This window comes from Mus caroli, unplaced genomic scaffold, assembly GCF_978045245.1.
Source record: "Mus caroli unplaced genomic scaffold, Mus_caroli_1 scaffold_1, whole genome shotgun sequence".
NCBI classification, from domain to species: domain Eukaryota; kingdom Metazoa; phylum Chordata; class Mammalia; order Rodentia; family Muridae; genus Mus; species Mus caroli.
The window spans coordinates 182811677-182838361 of record NW_028227256.1 but is presented as its reverse complement, the minus strand read 5'-3'; the positions used below and the strand labels follow the sequence as shown (position 1 = coordinate 182838361).

The 26685-nt window shown below is 44.4% G+C and overlaps 1 protein-coding gene across 2 annotated transcripts in view; it reads left to right on the top strand.

The window, feature by feature from the left end:
- Positions 1–15189: 15189 nt before the first annotated feature.
- Mark1 (microtubule affinity regulating kinase 1) overlaps positions 15190–26685 on the top strand; it is a 108628-nt gene continuing 97132 nt past the window's right edge. For both annotated transcript variants that reach the window (XM_021178001.2, XM_021178077.2), the window contains exon 1: positions 15190–15603. In XM_021178001.2, the coding sequence (XP_021033660.1) occupies positions 15553–15603 (51 nt within the window). In that variant the 5' untranslated portion in view covers positions 15190–15552. The remainder of the gene's footprint in view (positions 15604–26685) is intronic.

Here is a 26685-nt window from a genome sequence, read left to right as displayed (position 1 = left end):
TTACCTCACTGGGTCAGGGCAGGCGTATACACACAGCTGAGGGTTAATATGTGGCTTCCCCCAGCCTTAGAGATCCTGAGAGAATGTTTTCTGCTGTTTTCTGCTTTCTCCGATATCACAGGCATGAGGTCACTGGAGAAACATCTTCCCAGATAGATAATAAGGAAGCAAGGCTGCTTGGAGATAGTTCTCGAGGAGACGGATGCCATTCATCCATGGGGGTAGCAGAGGTCACTAAAAGCAAAGGCTGGAAGGAGGAAGTTATGAGTTGAATGGGAAACATCTCCCACGGGCTCATGTGTTGAGCACATTTTTCCCCAGCTGGCGGCCATATTTTAGGGGGCTATAGATGCTTAGGAGGTGCGACCAAGCTGGTAGAAATGGGTTACTAGAAGTGCGCCTTTGGAGCTTATGACCCAGTGGCAGTTCTGACTGCTCTGTTTTCCTAGTAAAGAGCTCCATACCCTACAGGCTCATACCACCATCAGTGTCCCCATGCCATTCCTGTCATGATGTACTAAGGGCCTTTGCAACCGTGAGCCAAATAAATCTCTCCTCTTTTAATTTGCTCTGTCAGTTATTCCTTTACAGGGATGAAATCTCTAATACCAAACCCAGTTTATAACAAAGCATTGTGTATCATGTGTGTGGTGGTCTTAATGAAATGATCCCCAGAGACTCAGATGTTTGAAAATACGATCTCCAGTTAGTGGCACTGTTTGGGGGAGGGGGTTAGGAGGTGTGGCTTGAGGGAGGAAGTATATCACTGGGGGTAGACACTGAGATTTGAAAGTCACATGTAATTCCCAGTTGGTTCTCTCTGCTTGTGTCTGTGGTTCGTGATGTGAGCTCTCAGCTTTCTGCCCCAGTGGTCATAACCTCTCTGCTATGCCATCATGGACTCTCACCCTCTGCAACCGTAAGCTCAAATAAGCTCTTTCTTCAATAAGTCTCCTTGGTTGTGGTGTTTTATTGTAACAATAAAGAGTAACTAATGCAGTTGGATTTACTCAACACCTTACTTGAATGAGAGAAATAAACAAAGGATAATTGCACGAGTATTTCCCATCAACGTCTGGTTAATACCCACGTCCACGCGGCTTCGACTGCAGGTATGCCACATTTGATCATTATGAAGTTTTAGCAGTTGTAGCCATGGTAAGGGAGGGGCTGTCCCTATAAGGAGGAGATGCTCATTTTGAGCAATAATTGAGGAATGACTTGGATCCATCTCTGGTGTCAAGAAATAAAACTGAGAAAGGCTCCAAGATGTCTGAGGACAAGGAGCCATTTCTAGATCCCCAGGTGGCCCTGTGTAGAGGCATACAATGGTATTTTGAGGGAAGGTCTAGGAAGAAAATGGCCCAGGAAGTGCTATCCAAGGTATGACCAGTCCACACATCCTTTCCTGAGGGAGGTACAGAGGTCATTGTGCTCACAGATAAGCACTAGAGGAACCAGGAATGTTAAACACACAGGTTTGGCTCTTCAAAGGGAGAGAGCTGTAATCTGTTTTCTTCCCAGAAGGTTGGGATCAGATGTGGTTCATTGCCTGGTGGCCTGTCACTGTCTGTGTGGCTGAGACCACATCAGCTCCTCCCCCAGACTTTTACCACGAGTTTGTGGTTTTCGGTCTATAGAACCCATCTTTATAGAAGGTATCACATGTACTTTACAAAGCTTTCAATGTAGTCAGGTCTTAAGTTTCGTTGTGCACATCAGGTAGAGCTAATTATCACCAGAAAGAATATTCACCAAACGGTGCTGTGCTTAAATATTCCTAAAATAAACTGCTCGGTCAGGTTCTCTTTGCACCAGTGCTGGCTGGCTACTGAAGTGGAGAGTTCTGGTTTCTTTTTTTGGGGGGGGGGAACTCAGTTATGTCACGCGATGTCTTGCTGAAGTAGACACAGGTGAGAAGATGTTTTGCTGAGGCGGACACATGAAAGGATGTGTGGTGTTTAGAAAGAACAGAAATACAACCCCACAGACAGTGTGACAAGGCTCATTGGTTTGCCTTCGTCTGCTTCTGCTCGTCTTTGCTGAGGTTGCTCTTGTGTTGGCTCGCAAGGCTTTGCTGATCTTCGTGTGTTGTGACTTCTGCAGAGAGAGAAACCCACCAAAGAACTTAGCATGATATTCTTGCTGCTTCCTCGGGATCCTGCTGAGTTGGTGGAGCCTCCCGGTTTCTTCTGATTCCAGTCACTGAAACGGATTTGTGTTTGGTGTTTGCCAATATCCTGGACTGCTGCTATGATTCGCAATCCATGCTTAGACTGGACTACTGGTGTCCTGACAACGAAGACTGGGATCTCCCCTCAAAGCACTACTTCTTCTTTGGGGAATTACTTCTTTTTCCTAGGCTAGTCCTCCCCAAAGAACTACTTCTAGACAGATCCACAACCCCCCATTCCTAGTAACCTTTCTTTTCCCCTACTCTGGAAGGTGGGCTAGAAGGGAGGCTGAAGTGTTAAAAAAAATCCAAATAAAGTAGATTTTGAAAAACCTAAGACTACTGAGTCATGTTAAAACATTACCATGCTGACCTTGATGGTCACAGAGACCCTCGTACTTTCCAAGCCTGAACCATTTATTCACTGTTGGTCAGTGATAGGCTGGGAAGAGTCTAACACTGGCTAGAAACCTATGCATTGAAAGTGTAAATTTTTTTGTCTGCCATATTAATTTTTTCCTTGCTGTGATGAAGATGGTACCTGGGTCTCTGAATATGTTTGACAAACACACTACCACCCAGATAGAGTGCTTTCCCTGTCTCTTTGTCTTTTGGATATAATGCATTTTATTTTGTTTTGTTTATTTATATTAATTTTTCTGTGAATTCACTGTTACTTTTGTATTACTAAAAATATTTGTCTTTGGCTGACTTGGAACATGGAGGGAAACAGCCAGGCTTTCACTATACTCTAGACAGCACTGTTCTAGAGCAATGGATGTCTCCACATCATGGACGAAGAAATCAAGGCACAGAGAATACATGGATCTGAGACATACGAGTCAGTGGAGCATTCTCATCATCTGATGTGGTTTAACATCTAGACCCTGCTTCCTCCCTAGAGGAGATGCCAGGGGTCTGAGACCATGAGAGTTTACTGTTTAAAGTCTTAGTCTCTCAAGCAAATGGTCTATAAAAATAGCAGGCAGCAAAGCAAACATTTCCTTGGACATGCATTAGCAGATCTTAAAAAAGCAAGTTTCGACACGTCAAACTGCAAAGCATTCTTTCCTTACAAATAGTTGTGGTCTTCTGTTGGGAAGGAATGCCAGAAAAATGCACAAAATGCACCTCAACTACACATAATGATTGTATTCTGCACTTCAGGAGATAGACAATTGGTGGCCCTTGTAATTTTTCCTGAAGCCAATAGATACCAATGGACTATGTAAGCAGTCTATAGAATACTGTAGATCCCTGTGAGAAATTACTGTTAAAACTTAGAGCATCCTGAAGACAAGGGTTGAAATGGCCCCATTGGGAGACAATGAGGAAGGGAGCGCAACAGGACAGTGATGGCCTGAAGCATCATTTTAGCATCATTTCAGTGGACACTAGCGGTTCTACAGCCACCGATGACGCCCTCTACTCAAGACACGCACAGTTGAGTCCTTAAATGCATGAGCTACTAACAACTGCTCGCCATCTCCTGTGCACAGCGTGCTCTTGCTCGCCTCTGTGTCTCCGCGCCCCCCCCCCAATTCTTTTCGGGAAAACATTTGATTCACTCCACTTAAAAGACAAGTCCTTTTTTTTGTCTTAAACTTTAGTGTAAATCTCAGTTGCTTCAGAAAGTCTTTTCTAATGAACCCCACGTAACTCTGTGCAGTCTCCTCGTGACTTAGTCTGTACACTCCCACTGTGCATTCCTATGTAGTTATTTTGCTTACCAATGTTTTCAGCTCTTCAATACTTGTGTGCATGTGTAGTGTGGGGTATGTATATTGTCCATCTGTGTGTGTGTGTGTGTGTGTGCGTGTATCAGGTCATAGTGGTGAGGTGAAGAAACATAGCTTGTGTGTGTGTGTATGTGTATGTGTGTGTGTGCATGCAATTGTGTGTATGTATGCAGGTCAGGTCATGGTGAAGTGGCAAAGCACAGCTTCTCAGAGTTGAGTCTCCTCATCCTTCCAGCTCAATGAGAGTGGAGACAATTCCCCCTGGTGACATCAGTGTGTGGCAAACATGTAAGTAAGTGTGACTTTGGGCAACTCCCATTGGACAGCTGAGGACTCAACTGGATGGTAACCATGAGGAGCAAAGCTTTTATCTTTTAATACTTTTTTTTTTTAAACTTTACATGTAGAGGTGTTTTGCCTGCATAGATGTCAGTCACGCCTTGCATGCCTGGGGCCAGGAGAAACCTAAAGAGGGTGTTTGATCTCTAGAACGGGGATGATAAGCAGGTGTGGGTTCTGGGAATCCAAGCTGGATATTCTGGAAGAGCAGCCAGTGGTCTTAACTGTTGGGTCATCTCTGCAGCTCAGGAACCTCTTACCTTCTGTGTGGGATTCTAGCACAATGCTTAGCAGGTGCTGATTGTCTCCGTTGTCATGATGCGGCAGTGACTCGAGAGAAATGGTCCACAATTATCATTCTGAGCTAGACAGGTGGTCATTAAAACCAGCGTCAGCATTTAGGACTCACCCCGTCTCTCACTACCATCCTCCCAGTGCTGGAGGCGGGCGCTGATGTGAGTGAAGTTTGCGTGGGCTGAGTCATCCCATACTCCTTTAGTCATGGAACATGACATCATCATCATAGCAACAATAATAATTAATAATAATAGAGTGCAACAACGGTAATGAGCACTGCAGAGAGTGATTTATGGTACCTGTATAGTCTACAGTATAGTCTACATTTTTTTGAGACGGGATTGCACTGTATAACCCTGGATGGCCTGGGACTCACTATGTAGGCCAGGCTAGCTTCAAACTCAGAGCTCCTGCCTCCCAATTAAAGGCAGGTGCAACCAGGATAAGCCTACTTTAGTCTTTTAATTTTTAGAATTGCATTTGTCTAATTAACTAATTAATTAGGGCGGTGTCAGTGTACAGGGTGTCTGTGGAAGTCGGAGGACAACTTGTGGGAGTCGATTGTCTCCTTCCACCGTGTGGGTTCTCAGGCATGGTGGGGAGCAGCCCTATCCACGGAGGCATCTCGCTTGCCCTGTGCTTAGCTTTACACTCAGCTTCAGAAATACTCTGCAATCGGGACAAAAAGGCACATCAAGTCAGGGGCAAAGCAAATCTCTTCTCCGAGAATTACAGTCTCAGACCAGCTGAGGCAACCAACCTGTTAAACTAGATCTGAACACTAGGTCCTGTGTGACCAGAGGCCTCATGCCTGTGAAACCGGCTCAGTGCACAGTAAAGACCTGAGCATTGCTCCTGTGGTAATTTCTTTCTTTCTGACCAGAGAACTGGTTTCTAAATCGTCTGGGGCTCACCCCACCCTGCCGGCCATTCCCCCCTCACCCCCATGCACTGGCTTTCCCATTTTTTCAAACTACCACACACTTGAATTGCAAAGCAAGTCCAGGTGTGAGCTCAGACCCAGCCCAACGCCTTTGCTGTGACAGCTGGCCATTCTTTAGTGTGTGGTGACTGTATACACTTTAGTGCCATTTCGAGAATGACAATTGCTTAGGCAATTAGACCTCTCCCTATCATAAAGCCCAATGCCTTTAACAGTGTGATGGAGCCACGGGCTGTATCCCAGATGTCAATCAGGAATGCTACCTCCACTTCCTTACATAAGTACCATCCTTTCTTACCCTCCTTTCGACATATACTCTCTAAGCTGTAAATTACATATTTCACTATTTTCATTATAATTCTTGTTTGCTATTGGTTTTGATTCTTATCTGATTTCATCCACATAAAAATATCAAGCAAGCTACATAATGCAGTTTGGCTTAGATCCTGCCTCTAGGGCCAGACTTGGTTTGACTTCATTTATAGCAGAATAAGTTCAGTCATTCTTGAGTCAGCCACCGTTAGGTGGGTACCTGCATGTACACATGAGGCAAACGGAAAGAGGCCTCAGCATTTTAGATTAATCTGTCATGCTATCTGTGTAGTGTAGTGTAGTGTAGTGTAGTGTAGTGTAGTGTAGTGTAGTGTAGTGTTCTTGAGCTGGGTGGCCATGAGCGCACCCAGGAGTGGCTATGGAACAGCAAGCTCGTCATTTGAGGGGTCCTGCTTGAAAGGACATCACCTTTCAATATCTTATTTTAATTAATGGAGATGATGGTTCACTCTGTAGCCCAGGCTGATCTGGAATTCACAGGTGTCCTCCTGCCTCAAGTTGGTATGAGGCACAGTGCTTTCACTGTGTTAAATTCTTCTTTAAGGAAGTCACCCAGCTTCAGGAATACAAGAAAATATCACTTGTACCCTTCTGTTTCTGTTTGAACCCAAATGGAATTACCTGATTTAAGCGTTCACGCTCCTCACCACAGATGTGTCTGACTGATGCTCTATTCCAAATAAACCATCAGAAGGTGACGTTTTTCTGCCACTTAGAAAATATAGCAGATTGTACAAGCCGAGAAGCACTTACAAACGGAAGGCTCCTAAGGGGACACCCTCACTGGACTAAATGAATATTTCCTTAGAGGGCCTGCTTAAAGACCCACGCCAGTTTTTGTTATGTCCGAAGATACTTATGAAAAGATTAATGACAGCATGTTTGAATCACACATTGTGTCTAGTTCCTCTTAGCATAGATCAGAGCACATAGTAGGCGTTCAATGGGAGGCAGTTGTCACCTAGTGTTACGCTTTTGAAAGGTTAAATAGAAAGAGTGGTTAAAACAGTATGGAGGAGATGTTTTCCCCTTCATGTGAACCTGGACTCTACTCTTGGCAGTCTTCTGAAATGCATGGTCTGATGTTCTAATGCAGAGAGAGAGAAAGAGGAGAGGGAGAGAGAGAGAGAGAGAGAGAGAGAGAGAGAGAGAGAGAGAGAGAGAGAGAGAGAGAGAGAGAGAGAGAGAGCTTTATAGTTCAACATTTCAGGCACATTTTAGAACTAGAAAGGAAGGGCAAATAGTGGAAGAAGTTAAGCTTAAGGGTTCTTGTAAGTAGTCACTGGATAGAAACATAGTATCTGAGAACATTGTTCAACTTCAGATAAACGATCAAGTCTACTACTATTTTCTCTGGCCAAGGAACCAAGGCTATCCCATATAACTGCTGGAGATGTCTCAACAGACAGATGTTCTCTGTGCCTCTGTGATGATTATCATCACAAAAGCTTTACAGAAAAAGTTCACTATCATTTTATGATATAGTGCAACAGGTTGTATGCAATCAATCATAGGAGACTTAACTTCCACAGGGGAGACCTCTCTGAGACCACACCTTTATCTTAGGTGCTGCTGAAATGGTCAAAACCCAAGTTTCCTATTTGGCATATGGTTCTTGCTAAAGTACTAAAATCTTAATAGTTTATCTAGAAGAAACAGAAACATGGAGAGTACCAGTCATTGGTGATAAAAACAGCTCATAAGGAGGAAGTGTGGGACGTTACTGCTGTCGGTTCAGTAAAGCTGAGGTAAGATTACAGAATGCGGATCCAGTACAAGCCACCTGCTCTGCAAGCCATCTTTATTATGGTTTTAAAGTGCCCGGGCTACTGGTGAAACCAGTTAAAGCTGTTTATACAAAAGCTTATTGGAGAAAGGCCAGAATATCACGGGAGAAAGCAATTACAAGCGCATTTAGCTTGGGACCGAGATCCATCATACGATCCATATAACTTAGACCTGTCGCCTGGGACTAGTCTGTAGTGAAAAGAGGAGATGACCAAGGGATACCAGGCAATGGCCTTATGGGACCTCAGGATTTGAACTGTCTGGATGATGCAGGAAGAGCCAATCCAAATGTCATCTTGTAAGTGGGTGAGAACTTTTGTCTGTCCTCCATGGGCTCTTTCAGAGGTGCTTAGACGAGCACCCAGCCTTAGCAGGCTCGAGATTTGTAAGTGAATGAATGAAAAACAACGTGACATGTGGCGCCAATGTTCATAGGTGGGAAAGTAAGGAAGCCACCAAAATGTGAGTGGGAAAACATTTAAAGTTGGGGGGAAAAACTGAATTAAGTTTATGGAAGGAAATTACAGAGCTAGTGTGTGTGTGTGTGTGTGTGTGTGTGTGTGTGTGTGTGTGTGTGTGTTTATTGGGGATTTAAACTCAGGTGCTCATGCCAGCGAAGGAAGTGCTCCTATCCACTTAGCCACCTCTGCAACCCCCAAAGCTAATATTTTATAGTAACAAAATTAGCATAAAACACAAGGGAATAGTTCACTTAGTATGTTGTCTGTCAAGTCAAGTAGTGAAGTAGCAAGGCTATTAAACAGGAGCTTATGTTCCATTATGCTCCATTTGTAGTCACAGATGCCAAGGGGAAGAGAACCAGCTCCTAACCAATGTCTTACGGTAGGGTGGCTGCCACGAAAGTTTCATTCAAAGGATCGTCCCCCTTTCCTTGTGACACTACTACAAGGTCACGGTTTGGAAGCCGTCATGAGGCAGGTGCCTCTAGATCTGCACATGTATTGTATGAATCTATATGCAATGGTTGTCCCTTTATTTGAAGGTCATGCTACCCATGTTGAATCTCCACCTGCGTTTTCCAGCACTGCCAATGCCACATCCATAGGCCACGGCCAGCTTTTTTCTGTCCCAGGTTTTCACTGCTGTGTGGTGCTGTGATGCTCAGGCTGTTGACTGAATTTTAAGAAGAGGCCACACAACCTGGTTGTATTAAGTTTGTCTTCAGTCTTGAGTGCAAAATCCTGGGCCTTGTGAATCTAGACAAGCGCTAACCACTGAGCCATTCAGGTTTTGAAGACTGTTCTCTGGGGTTGATTTCCCAGCTCCATGGCTTCTAACATACCCGTATTGTATAATTCCATTTTAACTTCTATAACCCACGTGGAAGGACTATTTCCTGACCTTGATGTCAGTATAGCTTGGTTTATGTAGGAACTTGCTTGAAGGAGTGTTCTGTTGAAAGGACTAGTGACTAGCAATTTCTCAGTACAGATAAAAGGATTGCAGGAAGACCACAGACAGTAAAACCTCCAGCGTTGTGTTAAAGCTACCTGTCTATGGGAGAGGGGACAGAGCCAGTTTCCTACCCAGTCAATAGCATTTATTGGGGACATTTGGGGACATAATCTGTACAGTGTGTGAAGTCTGATCTACTCCTATCCCCTGAGTATAATTTTTAATACTTGCTTTATAACATTCTAAATTCCTTTGTGATGCTTCCTCAAAATTCAAGAGACCCTGGAAATGGAAGAGGGAATCTCCAAACATGGAGCATTTAGAAACTGGGCATATACCAATTTCTGAGCACCATACTAGGCTTTAGGTGAGGGGAGGATTTCAAAGGTGGTATTGCTTAGCTCACAGCTGGGTAGGGATCAGTGGGAGACACAGCACAAGGGAACAACAGGGAAGGACTGTCCAATTGGCAAAGCTAACCTAGGCACAGGCACGGTGATCGGTCAGCTGTGGGCATAGGGAGGAGCAGGTACCAGGGAAGGTTCCCAAGGAACTTGAAAGGTCAGCCGAAGACTGTCAGGTAGAAAGATGGGGAAGACATTCCAGAAGGGGGAACAGATGCCAGGCATGGAGGGGTAAGCAGCACAGGGTGACTGGGGAATTCCAGACAGCCCAGCTTTGCTGATCAGAGAGTTTCTGGGGGGATGGAAGGCAAAGTCTGTCCATCCCTGAGCTATGGATGTGCCACTGGTTTTGAATGTGAATGGTAGCAAACTTGTGAGCATAGTGGGCAGCGCCAATGACTGTGATGGCAAGAGCTGACTCTGGGGCTGGCTTTGGTGGCTATGAGGTATATACACTGCTAGAGGCAGTCCCTTAGTTTTTCAATTTTCTTTTAATTGTATACGTATGGATGTTTTACCTGTTTGTATGTATGCCATGTGTGTGCATGGTGGCCAAAGAGGCCAGAAGAGCATGTTGGATCCCTATAGAAGGCAGGGAGCCATCGTGTGAGTGCTATGAATGGAACCTGGGTACTCTAAAGAGCAGCAGTGCTCTTGACGGCTGAGTTTTTAAAATTAAATTTAATATTGCAGGCATACCGGCATGTGTGTGCACATATGTGTGTATGTAGGGCAGAGGTTAGCATGAAGTGTCTTTTACAATTGCCTCTTCACCTTATTTTTTGAGATAGGGTCTGACCTGGAACTGATCAATGGATTAGGCTGGCTGGCCAGCACTGGAGATCCTGCCGTAGTCACTTTGCCAGCACTGGAACAGAAAGAGCACTCCCAGCACTGGAGGTGAGGGAGCACTCCCAGCACTGGAGGTGAGGGAGCACTCCCAGCACTGGAGGTGAGGGAGCACTCCCAGCACTGGAGGTGAGGGAGCACTCCCAGCACTGGAGATGAGGGAACACTCAGCTCTTCCCTTTTTTACATGGCAAAGATTTTGCTGTCTGAGCCCTCTTCCCAATCTCAGCCTTAGAAGTTTTAAATGTTAACTTTGTGTGTGTGTGTGTATGTGTGTGTGTGTACAAATGTATGAAGGCCAGAGGTCATCCTCGGGTGTCACTGCTCTGGAGCCAACCACTTTGTTCCCCCACACCTTTTTTAAAAAGCAGATCTCTCACTAGGACCTGGGGCTGGCTGACTAGGCTCGGCCACTGGCCAGCAAGCCCAGTGACTGGGACTCTAAGTGTGCACCGCCATACCCCACCCTCTATGTTGGTGCTGGAACTTGAACTCCGGCCCTTGTGTTACTAAAGCAAGCACTTTACCAGCAGAACTACCTCTCAAGGCCAGCCAAACAGTTTTTAAAGTTTCTTTTGAAACTCTCATCCATTCCACACTGAGGGATGAGTGTCAACACACAGGACAGCATGCCTCGCTAGCCATTGGGGTGCAATCAGGACCCAGATTATTTATGAAAAGAAATAACGATCCTTTCTCAGTGGGCATTGAGCCTGCTTTCTTAGCTGGGCTCCCTCTTTGTCACCATATAGAACTGCCCGTCCTGTTGTCATCTTGAGTGGTTAGATGGAAAGGCATAAGTCTCCCATAGAATGGAAAACAAAAATGTGCCCTCAACAAATAATGATTTTTCCAGTCATGCATGTTGGATATTAGATCTATTTTAAATTTTAATGAACTTATTTATTATTGTGCATGTAGTTGGTGCGGGGGAAGGGGCACATGAGTGTGGAGGTCAGAGGTAATGCCGCAGAGCCAGCTCTCTTTACCTTGACATGGGTTCTGGGGGTAGAATTTAGGTTGCCCACCTTGTACCACAATAGCCCTTACCCACCGAGACATTCTGCAGGTCTTGACATCAGGCATTGTTAGTACCTCCGATTTAGTACATTTGTAGTTTTATGAACTTACAATTAAAGCCGCTGTCTCTGTCACACCTGATCAATTCTTTGTTCACAGAAGACTATGATCTGTTCACGCTTCTTTGTATGTTTTCAGCATGTTTCTTGCTGAATTCTTCTAAAGGATGATGCTGTTTACGGCTGGAAATTATTAGGTGAAGAACCGTTTCTTTGAACAGTGCCTGTTGGGCACGTGTTATTCAATAAGTGTGTGCTGGGTGCCACTCTCCCACAGAATAAATAATTGATAGCTTCTAATCAAGGTCTTTGACTCTTCAGCATTTGAACCTCTTTATTCTCAGTTTGAACTCACAGAAAAGGGCTACACACCAGACATGTAATGTAAGCCATTTATACAAGCATGCATTCCTCAGTGCCTACATCTGAAAATACAAAATAACGCTGAAAATAATTTTAATAATATATTTCAGTTAATTTAATATATAAAAATGTTTACATTTTAATATGCAATGCATGTCAGTTGAAGAGACACCTTACATCTTTTCTTTTCCTACTCTTTAAAACATATACATTTGCTACTTAGAGTTAAGCCTAAATCAGGCGATATTTGTTTACCTATGAAAAGTGTCACACACACACACACACACACACACACACACACACACACATACACGGGGGGGGTCGGCATGTGTGTGGTGCATGTGTATACTACAAGTGTGTAGTGTATGTACCTTACTACTTTGAGACAGTGTCTCTCAGTGAAGCTGGAGCTAAACCAACTAAGCACCCTGTGCCTCCACCCCCACAGTGGGTGGGTACAGTCAGAGTGGCCATATCTGGCTTTTACATGACGCTGGGGATTCAAATTCAGGGCTTTGTGCTTATCTGGCAAGCACTCTTACCTGCTGAGCCAGCTCTCCCGTCCTTAGGTGATACATCTTCATGAGACATACTTGATTTTTGTTTAGGTTTCAGAACATCTGGAGTTTAAAAAAAAAAAGTAGATTCCAACAGTAGTGTTCTTTCTAAATAACTTTTAAAATGCCCAAACATGGAATCAAACTTGTTTCTGAATTTAAATTGTGATGAAATCAATAAAAATTCAAATGACTTCTCAAACGGGGAGGAGCCAAGAGTAGCTAGTGCAGCCAGTAGTGGCCAGTGTAGTTACAAAGTTTCTTCCATGGGGCCATGGTTAACAGCACTCTTTAGCCACCACCGATTTGGGTTTAGCACATTGTAGATCCCCATTTTTCTTGTTTTGGCAGAACCTCAATTTTCTTCTCAAACTTTTAAATCACTCTGCCCCAGAAGCTTCTAAACTACACGGCACAATTTTTAAATAGCCCCAAAGAGAATTGCTAGGAGCCTTAGAACATCCCCTCTGCCATTTTCACAAAGTCACAGTTACAGAAACCCACGGAGGAAAATGTTGCTTATGGCATTTTCATTATTAAGGACTAGGGTTAAACAGTTTTGACAACATCCCAACATCCCCTTATGCCGTTTTGCAGCAGAAGAGCAAGCAACTTTTTTTTTTTTAATGGAGGTTTTGTTGTTTGTTTGTTTACCTATGAACAGTGCATTTTTCACTATATACCAAACCTAGGACTGTGGGTGTTACCATTAATTAAATGCTAGTTTTTAAAGGTAGAGTTCTTTCTTGTCTATCTTACTCAATAGAATTATAATTCTGGGTTATTACAAATCATTCCCGAAGCCAGGCAGTGGTGGCGCACACCTTTAATCCCAGCACTTGGGAGGCAGAGGCAGGCTGATTTCTGAGTTCGAGGCCAGCCTGGTCTACAGAGTGAGTTCCAGGACAGCCAGGGAAACCCTGTCTGTAAACAAACAAAAATCAAAAGAAACCAAGAAAAACAAAAATAACCATTCCCTTCAAGCGTGGCCCCTTTGCTAGGAAAGCTCCTTAGCAACAATGTAACAATATAAAACTGGGTTCTTTAAATAATAACCACTCAATTCCAATTTCACGATTTGAGCAAAATGTAGCTAAGATTTGTCTGTGTGGAAGCCACTGGGCTCAGCTCCTAGGCTTCCCTTTGAGCTCTGTCTCTAATTAGCCCCATCTCTCACAGGGGTGAGCTCACCGTCTTGTGACTGGTACACCATTGAACACCCCCATCCATTCCGGTTATCTTCTTCTGTGTCTTGTTAACCTGAGGTAGCTATGATCGTGAATAAGTCAAGCCAGAGGAAGTTTGTGACATGGAAATACCCGTCAGGGTTACCGGAGGGATGAGGACAGGGGATAGCATGTGAATAGCCTTTGAAGAATGACATCTAAGCTACTGGTGGAAGCCTTGTTGCATATCCCAGTGGGGGGAGCACCTTCCCAGCAATGCTTGCTTATTGCTAGGCTAATGCAGACATAGTTGGAACACAAGGGACTTCTGTGTTGGGGGAGCGGGGGCGGGGGCGGGGGGGGTTGGCAGAGTGTACAGCCTCCAGCTGATGAGAAAAGTACAAACTCATGCTTCAGTATATCTCGGTGAACCCCGATTTCTGAAGGACTGTAAAAGTGTGCCATTCCCAGAGGCACACCATAATGCAGGCTGTGGCCTTGTCATTAGTTCCGAAGCCTTAAGTGCTAGTTGAACAGTAGAGATGGCCAACAAAGTGGTCTTGTGATTTTCATTTGCTCTGTGGAATTGAGAAGTACTTACAACATAAGATGCTTGAGAAATAAATATGCAGCTCGAGTTCTAGAAGGGAATACATATGGGGTGTGTGTGTGTGTGTGTATTCCCTCAAGATATGGGTTTGCTATTTTTAGGTTCTTCTGGCCCATGTTTTAAGGGTCAAGTGTTAAGTTTCCAGAAACAACTTTTAATGAGTCAGGATAAAAACCATCTGGCACAGGAATTCTTCCTCAAATGGATGCATTTGGGAAAGAGGAGTTTCCCATCATCCCAAGATTCCCATTTGAGGTTGAAGAAAGAAAAGGAATAGGGAGATGGTAAAGTTTTATCCTAGAGGCCAAGTGTGCAAAACATCAGAGTAAGAATGGCAACATTGCATGGGGACAAATATGACCAGGACCTGGAGTGGCAGGTGGAGGGAAGGGCAAAGGCAGCTTTTTGGAAGGAAGAGTTCCAGACAGTCCACAGAGACAGCCTTCTTACTCTCTCTGAATAAGTAGCCTAAGTGACACTTCCTTGTATCCCAGGAAGTGACGATCAGCCACTGTAGACATCAAGTCTCACCCACTCCAGGGATGCTGTGGGGTGCGGGGAGCCCTCTTCCACATGCTTTCTGGGCCAGCTCCTTGCATGAGGCTTTTGTGCCTTTTGTCCACGCCTGCCCCTGAACAACACCTCAGGGCAGAAGGATGCTGAAGGAAGGCTCGAGGAAAACCAGGAATTAAACCAGAGGAGAATTTAAGGATGGGCCAAGTGGAGAGTAGGATGGATGCTCCCTCCAGTGAAACAAATAAAAAAAATACATAAAAAAAGGAGGAAGGAGGGGGATCGTTCTGTATTCGCACGAACTCCATGTGTCCCCAGTGCCGGTTTAAAAGCCATACAAGAATCAACATCAAATCGCAGGACGCCCGCCGGAGGTTCTGAGGGGACAGGCAGATCCGCGGGTGGGGCGAGTCACTAATGAAATCCGGCCCGGCGGGCGGAGGCGGCCCCGCATCCCTAATGAGGGAATGAATGGAGAGGCCCCTCGGCTGGCGCCCGCCCACCCGGCGGCGGCCGCCAAGAGCCTCGGGGCGCTGCGTGCCGTGCCGCGCCCGCCGCTCCGCGCGCACCGGCTCCGGCCGCCGAGGGCTCCGGCTGATCGCGGCGGGGACGGCGCGGAGCGGCGCGCGGGCTCGGGGCCGCGGGGCCCGGCGCGGATGCGGCAGCGGCGGCGGCGACGGCGGCGGCGGCGGCGGCGCTCACCTGAGGCGGCGTGCGGGAGGCGCTGTCAGGGCCGCGCTCGCCGGGCGCCGCGCTGAGGCAGCTCCGGGGCGCCCGCTCTCCACTCAGCCCGCCGCGGCCCTCCGCGCCCGACCGGCGTCCCCGCGGCTTGGTCCCCGCGTCCTCGCCCGCCTTCCCGCCCCGCGGCCTGCGGGAGCCGCGCGCTCCCCGGCGCGGCCTGCTCGCGCGCGCCCGCCCTCGCCGAAGCCCTCCGCGGCCCGCGACCCGCCGGACCCCCCGCTCGACCCCGCCGCCCGCGCAAGATGTCGGCGCGGACGCCATTGCCTACGGTGAACGAGCGGGACACGGAGAACGTGAGTCTCTCGAGCCTCCGGCGCGGCTACCTGGGCGAGCCCGGCCTGACCCCCCTCCCCGTCCTTCCCGTCCCTACACGGGGAGCCCCGGGGCGGCCCTCTGCTCGGAGGGGGTCCTGCCTGAGGGGATGCGGAGGGTGATGGAGGGCAGAGGGTGGGCGTCCAGGGTGGCTTCGTGAGCACCCCAACATTATGGTCGCGCCCCCAGCCCCCCACTCGAGTGAATGGATGCTTGCTTGGCTGCAGCCCACGAGCCAGCCGAGCCTCTTACACCTCGGCTGTCCTGGGATCTTTCAGCCCTTTGCTTTTCTGGATTTTTTGGAGTCCTTTGCAAACACACACCCCACCCCACCCCCGCATTGCCCCATGACTTTGCTTTTTGTAACATCAGGTCCACACTGGGGGGGGGGGCACGGGCACCTAAAATAAGGAATAAAGAGGGCAGTGAAGTAGAGGGGTGTGTGTGTGTGTGTGTGTGACTTTATGTCACTGCAATACTCTCAGTGAAGAGTGGAAGATTTCACTTACAGCTTCTGTAGCCCCAAGGTGAGAAAGAAAAGGTTTAAGAGCCCCAGGAAGCCAGCTGGCTTCTTCTCTTCCTCAATCCAGTGTTCGTGACTCAGGGACAGGTTTTAAGTACTTCTCCTCGGAGTGTCACAAGGCACATTTCTTTGAAGGCAGGATTTTTCTGTGTCTGATCAAATTGCCCTCAGGAGCTTCTTTGTTTAGTTTTGTTTGGTTTAATTTTTTTTTTTTTAAATCAAGATTGAGATGTTCACTCGTGGTATTTGAAGTCGAACAAACCAAGAGAAAGGCCAATTGTAATTTCATCTTCCGAGACGGACGATTGTGTTTATATGTGGGTGCAGGTTCCTTTGCAGGAAAGGTGGCTTTCTGTCACTGTTGTTTTTAAAATCCTCCACGACCTGCCAAGGGGCCGGGAGACTCCAGAGGGTCTGGTCTGATTGCTGACAAGTTTTAAGGAGCTAGGGGGTTCTAGGCTTTGCGTGGCCGACCAGAGAGCTCTCTGGCTGTCTACGCCCCTCATCGGCCCTCCAGTGCTTAATGTACCAGTGACTTCATAGGGATTGTAAAGTAAAAATACTCAAGTGCTTTGGTGGTCTGAGACAAAAGATAGGGGAGGGGAGACAGGCAGGCTCACTTTTCGAAGGGGCAAATGAGGCACAAACATGGGTGTTTTATCTAGAGAATAAGGTTTGCATGTAATATATTCATTTGAAGGGATAAGAACACAATTCTACAGAGACCATTGTGAGAAGAACTAGGAAATTGTATGGGAATGCTTTGTCCTCTCCTGTGTCCTACACTTGAAAGGATGAAGACACCAGGGCTGTCACCACCGTCGTACCTTGTTGCTCAGTTCGCACCGTGACTGTTGTCTTAGAGATGACACGGCTGCATAATTTTCACTGAAAGGCTAAAAGGAGGTTGGAGGAAAGGGTAAAGAATTTGGTGGCGGTAGATTTTCAACGGTAAAGGTTTATCATTAAGAACATCCTGTCATTTAAGAGTGACCGTGAGGAGTCAAGCGGAAGATGACCTTTGTTTTAGGGTCAGAATTCTGTGTGTTAACCTAAGGTGGAGAGGCCCTGTGGCTTGGCTGTGTCCTGGGGTTTGACTGCTCGGCCTCTTGTTTAGGCGTGTGTGGATAGGGCTCTTTATACAGACACGGGATGGCTTTATAGGAATAGGCAGCAAGGAATTGTACCACACGCAGCTTCCCATGCAAGAGCAGAAGCACAGCCAGGGCGCTTTAGAGCCAGGCAGTCAGAGGTTGTACATCTCGTCGAACCTTCCGAGGACGGTTGTGCTGTGTAAACTCACGTGCTTTGTGTCTGAGCATGTTCTTTCGGAGTCTCTGCGTGGTCTTGTTTCTACTCTGGTACAACGTAACTGTCCCTGCATTTAGCTTACTTTATCTACTCTGTCCTGATTATCTCCTCGTTGCTGTGGAAAGCACCCCCTCTGCTGCGGCTGTTAATTAATCGATGAGTATGCACTTAACTCTGATTTTGACCTGGAAGGGAATGCAGAAAGGCTTTAGACGAGGCCTCTCCCCACTCAGAGCTGACAGGGGATGTCAATGCAGCCCCAGGTAGTGTACAGTAGAAGTCTGAGGATAGCTAGGGCTAACCTGGCTTTGTAAGTGTTCCAGGTGTTTATTGAAGAGGCCACCGCTGGCGGCTGTTAAATGACCACTGGAGTCTTAAATAGCATTATCCATGGTGCCTACCTCCCATCAGTGAAACAGAGTTACTAGCTCGTTTGTCAGTGCATGAATTAATGCCAGCACGGTAGCCAAAATGTGCATTTATTTGTAATCACACAGGACATTTTTAAAGTATATCCACACTTACCAAGAACATCCATACAAAAATATTGACATATTTTAAAAATATCTATGAAAAAATGTTTACTTCGTGTGACTTTTAGATCTTTTCCTTGTAAAGATAGTAGCCAAAACACTATTACTCTTAGAAATTAAAATAAACAAACACAGTGATTAAAAAACAGTATTGTATTGTTATTTGCAGGTAATGTAAACATTTCTTAATCATAAAGTAAACATTGTATATCTATACGCATATATACACATATATACATATATATATACGCACATATATACATATATGTATGAATGTATACATACACACACAACATACACTCCCAGGAGTGTGTGACCCTGCTGTGTCACCTATGAGAGCAGAGACAGAGTTGTCCTTTGGGAACATTCAGTGTGGTCTTCCCTGCAGGAGTGCTCATAGATAAAGGTTTGTGTGTGCCTGGTTGACAGGCCTCAACTGAGTAAATATGCCAGGAAACAGTGATGAGCTCTTAAGGCAGTAAACACTGCCTAGTGAAGAAGAAGAGACACGTTACAAAAGTATAGAATCCCTGTAAAATGCGTTTCACCTTATGTTGTAACGAGTAAGTCTAGGAAAATAAAAATGTTTGAAAAACTTGTTTTCCTTCTCTTCTTTTTTTTTTTTTTATTATCAGGCCATTCTTGGATAGTGCCAGTATGGATATAGGAGTTATACTAAAATATATTACTAAATATGTCTCTTTCTTCAATGAAACAATTTTGTAGGTGTTTTGGAAAACCTTTGCTGACACTCCTGCTGGTGGGTCAGCAATGCTCCGGCTGATTTTCTGTATTGAAAAACAAGGCTGTATTCCTTATTAGAGATCAGCATGAGGGAAGTCAGTGTGTTTATTTCTTGGGATGTCTTAAAATTATAAATTTGGCTAAGTTCAAAAACCTTTAATAAACCTCTTACGTTCGTGTGGCAACCGTAAGAAGCTGCTCTAGTAACTTAGGAGGCCAGCGGCAGGTTGGTCATGGCGACGGTCTTTAGGTGTAGATGGAAAAGCAAGTGGGTTGTATGCTTTCACACTCCCCTTGGCTCTGCTCCCTGCGTGAGTTCTTGTACCTGTTGTGTGGCAGTGCACTCGTTGCCTGGTCTGTCTCCTGTGCTGTCAGTGCGGTAACATTCCCTTCCTGAGTCAGTACATTTATCATCAGAGCACATGTGTGATATATGCAAAGGTAGCCATTACATATACCACCCAAGGCTGAAGGCTTCAGAGAGTCAAGAGACCTGCCCAAGGTCACACTGGGTTTCTGAACTCGTAAACTGTCACTCTTGCTTCTAGGAGGTGGTTTATTTGGTTTGGGTTTAGAGATGTAAGATGAACACATGTGTACCTTACAGAGGAAGAACAGGCTATGCTTTTATTCACTCCTTCAGTCTCCTGGAGTCCCTGCCCTTTCCCCTTTATCAAACACTTACCAATCCTTTGTGGCTTGGCTTGCTGGCATTTGACAAGACCTCTGAGATGGCTGCTTTTGTAGCTGAGCCCTGGTCAGAGTCAAATCTCCAGAGTGGGTGCCCAGACAGTCCACTGGGGAAGTAAATACCATTAACATTGTCATTTCTCTTGGTGTTATAATTCAATCTTCTTGGTTTGTTTTGTTTGCGTTTACTTGAGTGTGTGTGTGGGGGGGGGCGGGGGAGTGCCTTGGGCATGCATGTGGAGTGTGTGTGTGTGTGTGTGAGTGCCTTGGGCCTGCATGTGGAGTGTGTGTGTGTGTGTGTGTGTGTGGGAAGTGCCTTGGGCATGCATGTGGAGTGTGTGTGTGTGTGAGTGCCTTGGGCCTGCATGTGGAGTGTGTGTGTGTGTGTGTGTGTGTGAGTGCCTTGGGCCTGCATGTGGAGTGTGTGTGTGTGTGTGTGTGTGTGTGTGAGTGCCTTGGGCCTGCATGTGGAGTGTGTGTGTGTGTGTGTGGGTGCCTTGGGCCTGCATGTGGAGTGTGTGTGTGTGTGTGTGTGTGAGTGCCTTGGGCCTGCATGTGGAGTGTGTGTGTGTGTGTGTGTGAAGTGCCTTGGGCCTGCATGTGGAGTGTGTGTGTGTGTGTGTGGGGGGGGGGAGTGCCTTGGGCATGCATGTGGAGTGTGTGTGTGTGTGTGTGTGTGTGTGTGTGTGTGTGTGGCGGGGAGTGCCTTGGGCATGCATGTGGAGTGTGTGTGTGTGTGTGTGGCGGGGAGTGCCTTGGGCCTGCATGTGGAGTGTGTGTGTGTGTGTGTGGGGGGGAGTGCCTTGGGCATGCATGTGGAGTGTGTGTGTGTGTGTGTGTGTGTGTGGCGGGGAGTGCCTTGGGCATGCATGTGGAGTGTGTGTGTGTGTGTGGGGGGGGGAGTGCCTTGGGCATGCATGTGGAGTGTGTGTGTGTGGGGGGGGGGAGTGCCTTGGGCATGCATGTGGAGTGTGTGTGTGTGTGTGTGTGTGTGGCGGGGAGTGCCTTGGGCATGCATGTGGAGGTCAGAGGACAACTTTAAGGAATTAGTTCTCTCTCTCCCGCTGTGAGTCCCAGGGACTAGATTGCCAGTATTGGTTACCTGCCCTTTAGCCATCCCATTAGCCTTCTTGTTTCTTCTTTATTTTCTGAAAGTCTCCGTGTGCTTTCAGAATTAACTATTTTACAAATACTTTCCCAAATAATAATCCTCATTCTGTCTATCTGAGGCTTGCCTTTGGAGCGTTTTTTTTCTTTTTCCTGATGAACATCCTTGGAAGTTCTTTTGGTGAGGCTGGGCATGGTGTCAAATGCTTGTAATCTTAGCACTCAGGATGCTGAGGCAGGAGAATCCCAAGTTTGAGCCTACCTTGAACTGTAGGTTAAGACCCTGTCTCAAAAGGAGAAAAAAGTTCTTTTGGTTAGTGATAGCCACTTGTAGTTTTGTTTTGTCAAGACAGAGTCTTGCTATGTAGCCCCAGCAGTCCTGAAACTCCTTACATAGACCAGGCTGGCCTTGATTATAAATTTAAAATATAAATATGAATAGAATATCTTATATTCTATTTTATATTAATATAATATAAATTAATATAATGCACATATAAATATTGATATAAATATAAAATAATTATGTTTTAATAATAAAAGAAAAGAGAAAAGCTAGCTTGTCAGTTATCAGATGATTTCAACCAGAAACAGTGTGTTCAGTAGACAATGGGGTGCTGTTTTCTGACCCCTTAAAAAATTAAACCAACAATCCATTTACCTACCTACCTTTCTCTGTCTCCGTCTCTCTCTTTCTGTCTCTCTCTCTTTGTGTTTGTGTCCAAATATATAACTACAACTTTCTCAGTCCATTTTGTGTTGCTTGCATCTATATGATGCTGGCCTTTTGGTATTGAATAGCATTTGGGGGCTCTGCTCTGGGGAATATGTTTCTCCCTCTCTCAGCATTCCTTAGTTGTCTGTAGTCCTTTGTTTAGGGTTGGACCTTCCATATTAGCATTTCTATTGGTGTCTGTCTCATTAAGGACGCCTTTTTTTTTGGTGTTGGAGTTTTACTGTAGTGTGTTTAGGTGTTTGTTCTTTGTATTTATGAATTCATGTTTTCATAACTTCTGGGTGCCTCTCAACTATTATATTTCTTATCACTGTCTTCCTTCTGGTTCCCTTGTATCTTCCTTGTTTATACTCGATTGGCTTACGTAGACCTTGGCTCTCTGAGATCTTTCATATCTTCATATTTCTTACTAGTTCATTGTTTTTCTAAGCGATGAGCTGTTTAATTGTTACACGCTGCCTCCTGTAGATTCCTGACTTTCATCAGTTTCAACCACTGTGGTTTCTTTGCATCTTGGCCCTTTTCTCTCCAGCCTCCCTGATACTTGGTTAGCTATGCTAAGCCTTGACTCTGCCCTCCATATGTCTTAACCCTGATTCATTGTTTCTTTCCTACCTCATTGCTTCTTTGTAGTACAGTCTGTAGTACAATCTGCAATGCAGTTACTCTGCAATGTTTAGCTATGTCTGTTTTCAGTTGCATTTAAATGTCTCCCAACCCATCTGTTGACTTATTCTTTTAAATTGTGTTTAAAAAACACTTTTCATTGGAGAGATATGCTTTTGTGGTATGTGGTATCTTTAGGTATGTAGTATAGTATTGTTACCTGTAAACAGTGTGTTAGAGCAAATACCTAGTAATTTTATGTTGTACAACTGAAATTTTGCACTTCTTGGCTGATGACTGCCTTCTCTGTCTTTCCTCCAGTCCCTGGAAAACACCAGTGTTGCTTTGATGATTTTAACTGCTTTACTCATACAAATGGAGTCATGTAGTATTTATCATTTTGAAATTGTATTTCTTTTTGCATAGTGTCCATAAAGCTCATTTGTGTTTCAATATGACAAAATATATTTCCTTTTATGAGTTAATAATATTTTGGTTGTGAGTATATAGTATGTTTTATTTATCCATTCGTCTGTTGATGCATATTTAGCATGTTCCTACTACTAGAGTAAAGGTTTCAAGAAACACTGGAATGAAAATATCTCTTGGAGATCCTAACTTCAATTTTCTTATGAATACCAAGAAGTGGAGTCGATTGGTTACATGTTGTTATAATCTCAATTTGCAAAGGAACGTCCATATTGTTTTTCATAGACACTCCAACGTTTTACATCTTCCACAACAGTGCACAAGTTCTGGTTTCCATATTTCAACTCAAAATTCTGGCAACTCTTGTTATTTTGGTTTTGACAATAACAATCCTGGGTAGGGATGTAGTTCATTGCAGTTCTCAGAACTACAAACAGATAAACAAACAAGCAAACAAACAAACATTGCTCAATAGTAGCCACCCTGACAAGTGGTTCTTTGATGAGATTCTGGTGTTTTCTTTATGATTAGCTATGTTGACCCTGATTTTTTTGTTTTTTTTGTTGATACACACACACACACACACACACACACATATATATACACACACACACATGCACATATACATACACATACATACACATACATACATACCAATACCTGTTGATCATTTGTTTGTAGTCTTTGGGAAAATATCGATTAAATCCTGTGCATATTCTAAACTCAGGTTATTTACATATTTGCTATTGAAATGTATGGATTTCCCAATATGATGTTTGGATAGTGTTTCCAGGTGATATGTGTGTCTCCCATTCGCTAGGGCCTCCTCGCTCTACCTTCTCTGGAGTCTTTGTTCTCTTTTTCTTTATCCACTTTGACTTAGCTGCCTGAGCTGCAGTCACACACAGTAAAGCATTGCTAAGCCTGTGTCATGAGCTTTGTTTCTGACGGTTCTTCTAGGAGTTCTCCAGCTTGAGTGTTGTAGTTAAATCTTTAATCTATTTTGAACCTTTTCATGTCTGTTGTAGGGTGACGCGCAGTCTTGTTCGTTTATTGTTGACTGTTTGGGAGACTCAGAGTCCTTTATGAGTCTGCGGTTGGTTTTCTATTTCTACAAAATCATGCAGTTGAAATTTGACAGGGATTACAATGGATCTGCAGACTGGTTTAGGTACTTATGGACATTTTGACAGTATTAATTTTTCTAATCTATGAACATGGGCTACCTTTCCTTTTTTTTCTCTTTAATTTCTTTCAGCAATATGTTGCTTCTTTGGTTGTTTATTCCAAAATATTTCATTATTTTGGTATTTTAAAAATTGTCTTTTTTTTTTCCAGATAGTTTCTTGTTAGTGATAAACACAATCTGATTGTGTACATGCATGTGTGTGTGAGTGTGTGTGTGTGTGTGTGTGTGTGTATTGAGTTTGGATCCTGGAGGCTTTTGGATTTGTATATTAAGTTTAACAGGTTATTTTAGGACACATGTGGAGGGTTGCACATAAGATTGTCGTATCTACAAATGTATTTCTGTTCCCTCCTTCCTAGTGTGAACACCTTCTTTCTTGTTGTTTGGTTGAGAGTTCCAGGCATGTATTGAACAGAAAAGGTGAGGGTGGTCATTTGCCGCAGTTCTGATCTTAAAAAAAAATGTTCTGTTCTGCCATTAACTGTGATGTGAACCGTGGGCTTTTCATGAGTGGTCTATATTACACTGATACAATCTCCTTTCCTCCCAGTTTGTTGAGTGTTGTACTGCATCTTCTGTCCTCTATTTTTCTTTCACACACTTAGAGCTGGAAAAATACATGGTATGATAGGATATCAATCTTTTTTTTGGTTCATTTTATTTTCTTAATTTTAAAGGATTTATTTATTTTTTATTTATATGAATACATTGCAGCTGTCTTCAGACACACACTAGAAGAGTGCATCGTATCCCATTACAGATGGCTGTGAGCCACCATGTGGTTGCTAAGAATTGAACTCAGGACCTCTGAAGGGCAGTCAGTGCTCTTAACCGCTGAGCCATCTCTCCAGCCCATGATATAAATCTTAAATTTGTGCTTTGGTGTATGTGTGTGTGTTAGAATGTTATTTATCATGAAGAGTGTTCTGTGTGTTCTTAATGAATGATGGCAGTTGTTGGATATGGGGAACGTTTTTCTTTTTTCTCTTTTTGGTTTTTTTCGTTTTCTTTTCTTTTTTTTTCTTTTTTCTCTTTTTTTTTTTGAGGCAGATTCTCACCATGTAGCCAAGGCTAGTCTCAAAGTTACAAGTCTCCAACCTTAGCCCCATTGTTAGGGGTTATTGGTGGGTTCCCCCCACGTCAGGGTGAAATGCTTTTGATATATCCATTTGGTCTGTGATGTGTTCAAGTCATCATTTCCTTGTTGATTTTCTGTCTGGATGCCGTATCCATTACTGCATGTAGAATATTGAAATCTGTTACTATTGTGTTGCTGCCTGTTTTTGTCTCTGGCCCTGTCAATGTTTACTTCATACACTTAGGTCTCCTGCTGTTGAGCACATTTATATTTGCAATTGTCATGTCTTCTATATGTGATCCTTCTGTCATTATGTGATGCCCTTTCTTTGTCTTTATGGCAGGTTTTTACATTTCAGTTCTATTTCATCTGATATAAATATGGCTAACCCAGTTCTCTTCAAGTCACTGATTAAGTGGGATATCTTTCTCTGACTTTCAGCCTACAAATTCTTAAAGGTAAAGCAGGGCTTTTAGCAACAGCATTTGGTTGGATCTGTCTTTTATTGAAGTGTTTGATCCTTTGCATAATGGAATAATGACTGATACTATTTTAAATTATTTTGTCAGACCTGTTTGTCCTTTTCTCTGTTGTTCTTGTCCTGTGTGCTTCATTAATTTTCACAGAGACATCCGCAGTATACTACATTCTGTCAGCATCTGAGCCCAGTCCTCCAGCCGTCCCCGTCAGAGTATTGACCCACATCCCAGTCTCCCTTTCCTCATCTGCTTAATTTTAATCTCATTGCTTGTATTTGTAATTTCTGAAAGATCTAAGATTTTCCTTAAAGTATTCTGTCTTTGAAATAGTCTCTTAGTCATTGCTTACTTTTTATGATTTCATTTTATTAAACATTTGATATCTAGGCATTTACATTCTGTTTCTGGAAATTCTGTCATCTGAAGCTCCTGAACATTTATTTATTATTTGTACCCATGTATGCCTGTTACTCTGGTGGTTTTGTTTCTGGTTTGTTTTTGTTCGTTTGTTCGTTTTTTGTTTTTGATTTTATTGTTGTTTTTCCGTCTCCTTTTTGGATGACAAAAATTCCTGTTTGCCTAATTTTATGTGTGTGAAACTTGGGGGTTGAGGAATGACTTTCTACAGAGGCCTGCATCTGCTCTGTGGGAACTGAGAACCTGTGGACCAGGGACACTCTTGTTCAGTCAAGGAGTCTGGCCTCATGGAGGGTGCAAGGCTCAGAGTCTGCCCTCAGGGCAGTTCTGTCTTCTGTGCTTACTTCCCACTGCTCTGTCTTTCTTTGTTTCTTTTAAAAATGTTTGTTTGTTTTTGTTTTGCCTTTGGATGCTTCTTTTTCTTCCAGTTTCACAATGCATTAAAGTATGCGTTTCCTGCTCCCCAGGAGGCTTCACATTCTCTTGCCTCTTCAACCGAGAGAGAAAGGAGCCAGGAATGGGGGTTTTGGATAAGCTGCATGTGATTTTTATGAACCTAAAATGTGTCATTTATGAGACACTTCTCCTGCACACTTAAAAATGTATACAATTTTTGTTTCCAAGTCTTTTGCTTCAAATTTTTAAATTTAATTTGTTCTTTGAAAATCTCATGTGTGTGTATAATGCATCCTAATTACTCTCACTTCCAGCCCTTTCCAATCTCCCTCCCGCCCCTGCCAACTCCCCTGCTCCCAACAAAATCTTTTCCATACTGAAGTCATTTTGTGTGATAACTCAAGAGTTTTAACTAGGGCTGCCTTTGTGACCATGGGTTTAGAACTGTACTACAGAGCGTATGGGCTTACCAATGGGACAGTGACTTAGCTCTTCCAGGCCCTGCCAATAGCTTAGCAGAGAAGGGCAGGGCCGGTTGAGCCCACTCCCTACCCATAGCTGACTGTTGGCAGGGCCAGCCTTGACCACAGTTGCAATTATTGCAGTGGCTACGTCCAGCATGTGACATTTCACAGCTCTTCTTTCTTTACCTGAACTTTAGAGTGGGTGGTGTGTCATTTCTAAAATCATAATTGAGTTTTGGAAACATTTTGTTTTAGTTATTAAATGATTGACTTTCAAAAATCGTTGCTTGTCATCAGGAAGGTAGAAGTTTGCTAGCTGAACTTTCACTGGGGTTTATAATTGATAGATTATTAAAATCTG